This window comes from Sciurus vulgaris, assembly GCF_902686455.1.
Source record: "Sciurus vulgaris genome assembly, chromosome: 18".
In the NCBI taxonomy this organism is placed as follows: domain Eukaryota; kingdom Metazoa; phylum Chordata; class Mammalia; order Rodentia; family Sciuridae; genus Sciurus; species Sciurus vulgaris.
In genome coordinates this window covers 15,900,549-15,913,316 of record NC_136479.1, presented here as the reverse complement: position 1 = coordinate 15,913,316, position 12,768 = coordinate 15,900,549, and the positions used below count along the sequence as shown (strand labels likewise).

Below are 12,768 nucleotides of genomic sequence, written 5' to 3'. Positions count from 1 at the left end.
GACATTTATCCTTTGACCCATTTAAACTACTTAAAAATACTATTAAAATATATTTTTAAAAAGTATATTTAGGGTTGGGGCTGGGGCTCAGTGGTGGAGTGCTTGCCTTGCATGTGCGAGGCACTGGGTTTGATCCTCAGCACCACATAAAAATAATAAATAAGCATAACAAAGGTATTATGTCCATCTACAATAAAAATTTTTTTAAAAAAAGTACATTTAAAATATACTTCAAAGTAGAAAATTGTATTCAAAAATGCCTATAATAAGGATAACTAATTTGAAAGAAGACAATGCTCAACAAAAGGAAATAACTACAGCATATGAATATGAAAGATTATTAACACTTACATGGACATTAAAAAACATGTAAATATTAACTACCACAAGGATGCTGGAAACTATGTGGATGACATAAGCATAAATAAATTTTGTTATGAAATTATCTTCTCAAAAGCCAAATGCAAACTGTCATGCTACACAGAAGTAACATTAATGAAATATTCATTTTTATTAATAATTAATAATAAGTTCAAAAGGTGTACAGAATTTAGTACTTTGTTGTCATTAAGTTCATTCTTTCTCATATTATTACACAAACTCTTCCATTTTTAAGAATTGAAATGACAGCTCAAGAAAGTTCAAGCACCTGTCTACGGAAAAATAAAAACTAAAATAAGAACCCAGTACCCCACAAACATACTAATGTGTTCAGAACTCCAGAAAATGTTTGCAGCAACCAAGCACATAATCAAGAAAAAGGTGACTGAAACATGATACAAATCCTCAGAGTCATTTAAATTCCTTCTTGCTCTCCCTGCTTGGAAAGATCAAGGGAGACCTAATTCTAAGAGAATTGTGTTAATTTATTTTGAACTGACTAAGGACTGCTGAAGGACTGAGCAAGTCTTAGATCTGTTTCAACTAACTTGGAACTCTCTAAAGGTGGAAAAGCAGATAGGTGGAGGGCATTTTTAAAGGCAAATGGAAAAGCTACTACATCCTGGGGCAGAAGACAATAGCTGGCTGGCATTCCCTCCACCTACCTCAGTACAGGAAGAATGGACCAAAAACTCCATGTAGGGCTGGGGATGTGGCTCAGTGGTAGAGCACTTCCCTAGCATGTGTGAGGCACTGGGTTGGATCCTCAGTATCGCATATAAAATGAATGAATAAAAATAAAGGTTTATCAACATCTAAAAAAAAAAACAAAAAACAAACAAACAAAAAAACTCCACATACCCCTACAACATTTTCATCTTGAAAAACTAAAAACTTATACCAATTTAACAATAATGTCTCATTTAAGTATTCTCCAGCCTCTAGTAATCAACATTCTACTTCCTTTTTTTTTAATGAATGCAGCTATACTTTAGACATGTCTTATAAGTGGGCTCATATTGTATTTCTCTTTTTGTAATTGGTTATTTTTACTTGGTGTAATATGGTAATGTTATTGTAATATTATTCATGCTGTAGCACGTGACAGGATTTCCTTGTATTTTAAGTCTGACTATTCCACTTCATGAATATTCTACATTTTATTCAAAAATGTAAAAATCTGTTTGTAGAAATCTGAATTGCTTCTACACCTTGGCAACTGTGGATAATGCTGCTAATAAAATGAGTAGGTACATGAAAATCTCTCTTCAAGATTCTCATTTCAGACATGGGCCAGGAGATTCAAGATGGTGGTTTAGAGGAAGGCTCCATGGCTTGGGATCCAAGCAGTTGGAGTACTCTTCTCAGATGAATCAAAAAGGGAAAGAGGGACTCCCCTTTTAAAAGTCTAGCAGTCCCACCCTGACAGTGCAAACACAATATCAGACAGTCTTCCAGGAACTAAGAAATTCAAGTACCTTGAACAAAGAGCAAGAAAGAGTACACTAGAGCCAAGTCAACTGTGGCAGCAGTTGCAGTTCACCACAGAGTGGAAGGTAACACAGAGAGAGAAACACAAAGGGAAGATCTGGCACAGAAAAACCTGTACATCAGAAAAGCAGACTAAACTTAGCTAATCCAGAGGCTGCACAGTGAACTGGTATTTAAAAATTGCTCTGTATTTCTCCACTGGCAACCTGAGAGCTGGGGTGCATTCTGCTGCTGCAGGAGCTTGGAAAAATCCTAGAAAACGCTGCCACACTGTCCTGGCAAGCGTATCATGTGGTCCAGGGTATACTTAGTAGGTCAATGAAACAAGCACAGGGAAGATTCTACCCAAAAAGATTCAAGTCATAAAAAGCGAGGGGAGTGCAACTCACTTTCCTTTGAGTTTGGGGGCTCACAGGACTTCTGAAGAGGGCCGGGAAACTTAACAGAACTAAGCCTGAGATGGCCACATTTGTGGGCAGCACTGAGTGTGAGACCTGTGGAGGTTTGGCTCCCCTGCCATGACAGAACAATTCTTGTGAGGATCCTGAGCTCCAGATTCTCAGCAGAGATAGGCATCTATCTACCTGGCCCTAAAGGTGTGATCTAATCTCTGAAGAGAAGATGCCAGTCAATAAAGCCCCTAAGGTCTGAGCCCCAGCCAAGGGAACTTCGTTTTAGACTTTGCAAAAGCCCACGCTGATCTGTCAGGACAAAACTCCAATGGACAGTGCTTTCATCCTATTTCACACTGGTGAGAAGGGAAGCTGACAGCTATTTCAAACAGCTTCAGTTTTAGGCCACTCCAGCTGGCAGCTCAGCAAGCAATACAAAAAGAAGGGGTTAACCACCACCAGCCTATTCTCTCTCTCCCAACTCAGTATACTGCTCAACAAGAAAATGGAAAGGACAGATGGGCATAGGTAGTAACAATTCACTCCTGTCAACTGTTCTGACCATCTCAGTGGAGATAATTCTTTCATTCTTTGGTGTTCATAAACATTGTTTTTTGTTTTTTTTTTAGGATAGTTTTCCTGATCTTATATTTTCAGGGTTAAGGTTTTTGGTTTACCTTTGTTCTGTTTCATTTATGTTTGTTTCTCATTTTTCTTTCTCTTCCTTTTTCTGCTAACAGACATATTCTATTGTTCTTTTTATCTACCTTTTGGGGTTTTTTTTCCTATTTTTCTCTTCCTTCTTTATAATCACTTGCTACATCCTTCTGTATTCTCTCTGTTCATATTTTGAACATTCTAAGTTTTCTTCTACCTTCCTATGACATATCTCTTTTTTTGTAAAGAACTGTATTTTTAACACCTTTTAGAACTATTTGGTTTATATATTTTATATTTTGGTTTATTATAATTCTCTGTACCATTGTTTTGTTCCAGTTATTAATACTGTTTAATGGTACATTTATTTATTATTTACTGTTTTTGCTGTTGGCAACTGCTGAGCCCATTTCTGTTTTTGTGGTAAGTTGTGTTGTAGATGTCATAGCAGGCATCAGGTATTTATTTTAATGCTCTGTATAATTTACATTGGTTATTGCTATTGTTTGTTTTTCTATGAGGTGCTGGGAAATCTACAGGGACACTACAATTTCACAGGGCTGGAACTCCTCCTGAAGCTAATCCAGTCAAAAGACAGTGCATAACACTCCACACACAAATTAACAATAAAACTTCAGCTCTACTTTAATACAAATGATAGATGAGATTAAAACCCCCAAACTAATGACTAGGAGCCAAATAGAAAATGGGAAAGCCCTCAGGTGCCACTCACAGACATTCATTCCAATAGCAAAACAGAAAGAATTAACACAAAGGATGTGGAGACTACATGTACAAGGGGTCTAAGTCTAGATCACTCTAGAACACTTTAGCAAGAGAAGGTTGTACCCTAAAAAGACCCATATATAAGAGAAGAGAAATTCATCCCAACAGATGCATAAAACCCAACACAGGAATACAAGGAATAAGAAAAATCAGTGTAACAAGATGCCTCCTTAAGTTCACAATTCTTTAACAAAAGACTCCAAAGATACTGAAGTGGATGAAATATCAGATAAATAATTCAAAAGAATGATTATAAAAGGCAGGGACTGTGGTTCAGTGGTACAGCGCTTGCCTGGCATGTATGAGGCATAGGGTTTGATTCTCAGCTTTGCATGAAAATAAATAAATAAAGGTTATCAACAACTAATACAAATATTTTTTAAAAAGAATGATTGTAAAAATGATCAATGAATTCTAAGAGAACATTGACAAACAATTGAAAGAATTAAGGAAACATCTGGATACAGGAAGTATTCATACAGACAAAATCAAAAAAGAACTTCTCTACAACACAATATAATTAAAGTGTATAGAATGTTAAAAGCCTCAAGAGAAAAATGGTAGGTCACATTTCAAGGCAAGTCAATCAGAACTACTTCTGATTTCTCAGCACAAACTCTAAAAGCCAGGAGGGCCTATAATGATGTGTTCCAAGTCCTGAAAGAAATAATTGTCAACCAAGATTGCTATATCCAGCTGGGTGCAGTGGTACATGCCTATAATCCCAGAAGCTTTGGAGGCTGAGGCAGGAGGATCACAAGTTCAAAGTTAGCCTCAGTAACTTAGTGAGACCATGTCTCAAAATAAGAAGTGAAAAAAAAAAAAAATCTGGGAATGGGAATGTGGCTCAGTGGTTAAGCACCTGTGTTCAGTTACTGGTATAGAAAAAAAAAAAAAAAAAAAGAAAGATTGCTATATCCAGCAAAACTATCCTTTAAAATCAAAGAAAAAGAAAACTTTCCAATATAAGAAACTAAAAGAATTCCTCACTACTAAGCTGGCAATAAAGAGCTTACTTAAAGAAATACTCCACACAGAAGAAATAAAACACAAGCCCCAGAGCTCTTCAAATATCACTGAAGAGTAGCTAAGCAAATGAGAAACAGGACCAAATTAAACATTAGAAATATGTCAAAATGGCAGGAATTACTAAACATCTCTCCGTAACATTGTGTTAAGTGATCTCAACTGTCCAATTAAAAGAGACTGGAAGAATGGATTAAAAAATAAGACCCAATGACATGTTGTTTGCCAGAGACTCAACTTATAAACAAAGATAGGTACAGGTTGAAACTAAAAGGATGGAAAGTGATATATCATACAAATGGAGCCAGAAAACAAGCAGGAGTAGTTACTTTCATATCCAACAAAGCAAGCTTCAAATCAAAATTCATCAGAAGAGACAAAAATGGTCAATGTATACTGGCAATGGGAACAATCCAACAAGAAGCTCTAATGATAGTAAATATCTATGCCCCCTTTGGTGTACCTATTAACACAAAATGGACACTACTGAGTTAAATCCCCAAATAGATACCAGTTAAATAATACTGGATGATTTCAACACTCCTCTCTCACCAATGGATAGACTGTCAGATATAAATGCTGTGAAGACTCTTTGGACATGAAAAATTATAAACTAAATGGAATTAACAGACACCTATAGGATATTTCATACCCAAACAGCTGAACACACTTTCTTCTCAGTTAGTTATGAAATGTTCTCCAAAATAGACCATATTTTAGGCAACAAGGCAACTCTGAGCAAATATGATTGATATAATTAATGTAGCTGATATATGCTCTTATCTGGTCATAATGGAAAAAAATTAGAATTTAACACCAAAATACTCTTACAGAAACTAAACACACGGAGACTTAATGACACAGTTGTGAATAATGAAGGAAAGCATGATAGAAAAAATCGGGAAAAATTTAAAAATTCCAAGAATCTGATGAGAATATTGATACAATATACAAGTACCTCTGGGACACTTTGAAGGTGGTTCTAAGAGAAAATCTTATGAGACAGATTCCAAATAAACAACCTAATTATGCATTCAAGGCCCTTGAAAAACAAGAACAAATCAAAGCCAAAATCAGCAGAAGGAAGAAAATATTTAAGATCAGAGTAAAAAAAAAAAAAAAGAAATTAAAATTTAAAAAATATAAAGTATTAAAGGAACAAAGAGCTAGAATGATAAACCCTTAGCCTAACTAATCAAAAGAAAGAGACATAAAGGGGGGTATGGGGGAGGTAAAAGATGAATGGAGGAACTTTGGATTGTGTAGAGGGAAATGAGGGGGTAAGGGGGCAGGGGAAGGAAAGAGTGAAATGAGACAGACATTACCCTATGTACATGTATGATTATATGAATGGTGTGAATCTACATCATGTACAACCATAGAAATGAAAAGTTATACCCTATTTGTGTACATGAATCAAAATGCAATCTGTAAAAATAAAAAAAAATAAAATTTTTAAAAAAGAGAGGACCCAATTAATAAAATTAGAGATGGAAAAAGAGAAATCAGTACAGACATCATAGAAATCCAGAGGATCATTGGGAATTACTTTGAAATCCTCTACTCCAATAAACTGGAAAACACAAGAAGAAATAAGACCAGATGGAGTTTCAGCTGAATTCTACCAGACCTTTAAAAAATGAAGGTCAAAAAAACTACAGATCAATATCCCTAATGAACTTAAGAGGCAAAAAATCCTTACTAAAATAATAGCAAATCATACTCAGCAAAATATTAAGAAGATTTTATACCATGACCAAGTTGGTTTTATCCCAGGGATTCAAGGATTGTTTAACCTGGGGAAATCAATAAATGTAATTCACTGTATAAATAGAATTAATGACAAAAATCACAGTCAATAGATACAGAAAAAGCCTTTGACAAAATTAATGATCAAAACACTGTTAATGATCAAAACACTGAAGAAACTAGGGACAGAAGGAATCTACTTCAATATCATAAAGGCTATATACAAGAAACCTAAAGCTAACATCATAGTGAATGGGGAAAAACAGAAAGCATTTTCTTTACTATATAGAACAAGACATGGATGTCTACTCTTAATCCTCCTATTAAATATAATACTAGAAATTCAGCAAAGTACTAGGTAACAAAATCAACATACAAAAATCAATAGCTTTCCTACACACCAATAATGAATCTGTTGAAAAAGAAATAAGGAAAACATTTCTATTCACAATAGCCTCAAAAACCAAAAGCAAAAAATAATGAGGAATAAATCTAAACAAGGAGGTGAAATATCTCTGCAATGAAAACTATAAACATTGAAGAAAGAAACTGAAGAAAACACAAGAAGATGGAATGACCTCCCATAAACATGGAAAGGCAGAATCATTATTTCTAAAATGGCCATACTACCAATAGAAATATATAGATTCAACACAATCCCATTAAAACACCAGTGATATTCTTCACAGAATTAGAAAAAACAGCCCTAAAATTCACTTGGAAGAATAAAAGACCAGAATAGCCAAAACAATACTAGGCCAAAACCAAACCAAACAACAAAAAACCCAATGGTGGAGCTACCATAATACCTGACTTCAAATTATACTATCATGCACAGTACTGGCATAAAAACAGACAGATAAATGGAACAGAACAGAGTACACTGAGACAAACCTGTAAGGACACAGTAATCTGATCCTTGACGAAAGTGTCAAAAACATACATGGGAGAAAAGACAACCTTTTATAAAAAAGGTGCTGGGAAAACTGGTCATCTATATGTAGAAACAAGCAATAATGTGAAGAAAGAGTCTACAAAGTGGGAGAAAATCTTTGCCACTCATACTTCAGATACAGCACTAATTTCCAGAATCTATAAGGAACTCAAAAACTTACACCAAGAATACAAATAACCCAATCAATAAATGGGCTAAGGAAATGAACAGACACTTCAGAGATACATGCAACATCTCTAGTAATAAGAGAAATGAAAATAAAAACTACACTAAGATTTCATCTCACCCCAATTAGAATGTCTATTATCAAGAACACAAGCAACAACAGGTGTTGACGAGGATGTGGGGGAAAAGGTACACTCATACATTGCTGGTGGGGTTGCAAATTGGTGCAGCCAATCTGGAAAACAGTATGGAGATTTCTCAGAAAACTTGGAATGGAACCACCATTTGACCCAGCTATCCCACTCCTTGGCCTATACCCAAAAGACTTAAAATCAGCATACTACAGTGATGTAGCTACTGCAATGTTTATAGCAGCTCAATTCACAATAGCTAGATTGTGGAACCTAGATGCCCTTCAATAGATTTCCAAGTATTTTATTGAGAATTTTTATATCTATGTTCACAGAGGATACTGGTCTAAAGTTTTCTTTCCTTGATGTTTCTTTGTCTGGTTTTAGTATCAGGCTGTGATACTGGTTCCACAGAAAGAGTTCCCTCCTTTTCTATTTCATGGAATAATTTGAGGAGGAATCATATTTATAAGTTCTTTAAAGGTCTGGTAGAACTTGTCTGAGAAATCCATCTGATCCTGAACTTTTCTTTGTTTATAGGCTCTTGATGGTTTCTTCAATCTCATTACTTGAAATTAATTTGTTTAAATTTTTTATATCCTCCTGTTAGGTCATATATCTCTAGGAATTTATTGATACCTTCGAGATTTTTTATCTTATTGGAGTAGAGATTTTCAAAATAGCTTCTGATTATCCTCTGTATTTCAGTAGTGTCTGTGGTGATACTTCCATTTTCATTGGATTTTAGTAATTTGGGCCTTTTCCTCTTGTTTAGCTTGGGTAAGGGTTTATCAATTTTGTTCATTTTTTCAAAGAACTAACTTTTAGATTTATTGATTTTTAAAAATTGTTTCTTAAAGTCTAATTTCATTGATTTCAGCTCTGATTTAATTAATTCCTATCTTCTACTGATTTTGATGTTGAACTGTTGTTTTTGTACAGCCTTGAGATGTAATCTTAGATTATTTATTTTGGTATCTTTCTATCTGTTAATGTATGAGCTCAATGGGATTGAGAATTTTAAGTCTTCTATTACTGTATTGTTGTCTTTTCTTTCTTTAGTTCTGTTAATATTTAATTTACTTATTTATGTGATTGGAGGCTGGATGCAGATATAAATACAACTGTAGTATCTTCTTGATGAACTTACCCTTTTATCAACATGTTGTTTTTATCTCCTGTAATGGCTTTTGAATAAATTCTATTTTGTGTCATAAAAATAAAGCCACCTTTGCTTTATTTTGCTTGTCATTTGGATTGAATATCTGTTTCCATCCCTTGACTTTCAGCCTATACACATTCTTAAATCTAAGATGAGTCTCTTGTAGACAGCATATGCGTGGGTCTTTTTAAAATCCACTTACAATTAAATTTAGTATTTGTAGTTAAGGACATATGTTAGCCATTTTGGTAACTTTTTTGTTCTGTAGTTCTTTTGCTCTTTCTTTTATTGCTGTCTTCCATTATTATTTGAAATCTTATGGTGTGTTTTTTATTCCTTTCTCTTTACCTTTTATGTATATAAATTTTTTGGTATGATTAGCATAGGACTTAAATAAATCATTCCATAGTTATAACATTTTATTTTAAGCTAACTTATTCTTTCTCACATAAAAATATCCTACACATTTATGCCCCTCCCACACTTGATGTTGACACCATTATTTTTACCTTGTTAATAATATCTTTTAACCAATTATTGTAGATATCAATATTCTTAATACTCTTCTCTTTGAATTTTTATGAGGGTTAATATTTATTCATTATTATTACACAAGAGTATAATATTATTAGATTAATAACAATATTATAATTAGAGAAATCTGTATTTGTTTATATACTTACCTTAATCAGTAAGTTTCTATTTATTAGCATCCTTTGTTTAACTTGAAGAATTCCCTCTAGCTTTTCTTGTAATAGTGACAAACTATCAGATGTTGTTTTTATGGGAATGTCTTTATCTTCCCATTTCTGTACACAGTTTTGTTGGCAAGAGTATTACTGGCTGGCAATTTTTTTCTTTAAGCATTTTGATTAAAACAACACTTTCTTGGCCTGCCAAGTTTCTTTTAAGAAACCTACTAACAAGTCTTATGGGGCTTCTCTTTAATATGATGGGTCATTTGAATCTAGCTACTTTCAAAATATTATCTTTAACTTTGATTTTTCATACTTTGATTATTTATCTTGGTATAGATCTCTTTGGGTCCATCATATTTGGTATTCCTTAGGCTTCATGAATCTGGATGTCTATTTCCCATACTTGATTTGGGAATTATTCAACTATTATTTCCTTAAATGAGATTTCCCCCTTTCTCTCTTCTTAACTCCCCAAATGTGCCTATTGGTTAGCTTGTAGTCCCATAATTCCATAGACTTCACTCACTCTCTTTCATTCTTTTTCCTTTTTCTCCTGTGATTGTATAGTTCAAAAGGACCTATCTTAATTAATTATCTTTCCACGACTTGATCAAACCTACTGTTGAACATTTCTAGTGAATTTTCAGTTCAGTTATTTTATTCTTCAGCTTCAGTATTTGATTCTTTTTCTTTTTAAATCATTTTTATCTTTTTTGTTGATACTGTCATTAATTTTTTTATTTTTTTTAATTTTATTCATTTATTTATATGTGGTGCTGAGAATCGAACCCAGTGCCTCACACGTGCTAGGCAAGTGCTCTACCACTGAGCCACAACCCCAGCCCACTCATTCATGTTTTTTATATTATTTCATTTAGTTGTCTGTAAGTGTTGTCATGTAACTCACCGAGCTCCTTTAAGTAATTAATTTGACTTTTTTTCAGATAATTAATAAATCTCCATTTCTTTCAAGTTGGTTGCTGGGGCTTCATTTTTATTTTGATCATATCATGCTTTTTTGATTCTTCATCTTTCTTTCTTTCTTTCTTTCTTTTTTTTTTTTTTTTTTTTTTTGTGGTGCTAGGGATCAAACACCGGGCCTTGTGCATGCTAGGCAAGCATTTTACCCCAGCTACATCCAAGATACATCCCAAGCCCCCAGTTCTTTATGTTCTTTGTATGGTTGCATCACTGTCTACACATCTGATGAAAACATGCCTCTTCTTACTCTCACAGAGCAATGCAGGCAATAATAGGATGACTGTCCCTTTTCCTTTGTACTTAGTTTTGCCAGACATGTAGATTTACCAGTTCTTCAGTACTTTATAGGACAAAAGAAGGAAACTGGCCCCTGTGGGACTGCACTCAAAGGCTGTGGACAAAACTCCATTAACTTCATTCTTTCCTTTGTGGAGGAAGAGCCTCAGTTCTGCACCTTTTCCCAATCTTGCATAGTAGTTCTGCCCATAGAGGATTCCTATTTCTTCTTCCTTGCTCCTAGTTATCTCCTGAGCTCTACAAATCTTTCAGCACTCCATATGAGGCGATATAGAAACTGGCAATTTGGGGACATACTGAAAATCTGGGGGACAAGACACACTTGACTTCTCTCCCTCTCCCTTAGAAAGCCTTGGTTCTGCACCTTTCCTTAATCTTGCATGATATTATCAACTGTAGGAGAATGCTACCCTTCTTTTTAATTCCTAGCAGTCCCAGGTGTGTGAACTTTACTCTCCTTTCAGCACTCAGTATGAGGCAAGACAGAAATTGGACACTCAGATGGTACACAGAGGTTTGGACAAGACTCCATTTCCTTCTCTTCTTCCTTCTTGGAGGAATATCCTTAAGTTTTGAGACCTTTCTCCATCTCTCAGATTAGTAAAGGCTGTAGCAGGACATCTGTCCCTTATCTTTTGTTCTTAGATGTCACAGATGCCCCAACTCTACCATTCTTTCTGCCTTTGATATGAGGTGAAATAGTTAATTTATCCTCTTGGGAGCACACTGAAAGTTCAGGAGGCTGGGTGGGCAGGTACACTCTCCATTCTGTCCTCCCTAACCCTCCAAGGGAGAAGTCACAGGTCAAAGTGATCTTCTACAGTCTGTGAGCTAAACTTCCTTGAAAACTCACATGGGGAAAGTAAATTTGCTCTTTTTACCCATATCAGTACAACTTTTCTCATATGTATGTTTGCCCAGAATGCTACATTACTTAACTGGATTTTGAATTTCCCATAAAAGTATTTTTATGCAAATATGGTTATTTTGATGTTTCTGTGGGGATCAAGAGCAAGGACTCAATAGCAAAACTCAATGATTTTCACTCTTAGAAGAAATCTGACCTTTGCTCTGGATAGAGGTGAATACATACCTGTAAGAACAGACAAAGTTGTGCTCTTTCCTGCCCCATTATGTCCCAGAAGAATAGTGACCTGTCCTTCATATACATTCAAAGACAAGTCATTTACTGCTGCTTTGCCATTGAATTCCTATGGGATAAAAGAAATAATAATTTGTCATTTATCACTATCACTTATTAAGGTCAAACACGACTCCTATCCTTCAAAGAAACATAAATATCATCAAACTCATGTTGTCAATAAAGGATGATGCTGAGAATTAGGAACAATATTTTTAGGTGCATTAACTTCAAAAGAATAAAACTGGCCCCTTCTCTTACACCACACACAGAAATCAACTTAAAATGGATGAAAGATCTGCATATTATATCTGAAACTCTTAAAATTCCTGGAAAAAAAAACCTTGACACTGGTTATCATGAATTATTTTTGGATATGATCCTGAAAGCAAGGCCACAAAAGCAAAAATAGACATATCGGATTGCATCAAGGAAACGTCAGGGTGAAAAAGCAAACTATAAAACTGGAGAAAATATTTTCAAAAAACATACATTTAGTAAGGGTTAATTTCCAAAAAAAAACTATAAAGAACACATATAAAGGAATAGTTAAGAAAAAAACAAAGAACCCAATTAAATATGGGTAAAGGACTGAAACAGACATTTCTCCAAAGACACAAAAATGACCATCAGATGTATGAAAAGTCACTTAACATCACTAACCATAAGTACAACGCAAATCAGAGCTACAATGAGACACCACCTTATACCTGTTAGGAGGCTATTATCAGAAAAAAAATGTTGGCAAGACTGAAA

The 12,768-nt window shown here is 34.6% G+C and overlaps 1 protein-coding gene across 1 annotated transcript in view; it reads right to left on the bottom strand.

Annotated features, from left to right (window-relative positions):
- LOC306649241 (phospholipid-transporting ATPase ABCA3-like) overlaps positions 1–12,768 on the bottom strand; it is a 180,787-nt gene that overhangs the window by 76,115 nt on the left and 91,904 nt on the right. The window contains exon 11 of the mRNA XM_079120034.1: positions 11,965–12,082. Coding sequence (XP_078976160.1) covers positions 11,965–12,082 — 118 coding nt within the window. The remainder of the gene's footprint in view (positions 1–11,964; positions 12,083–12,768) is intronic.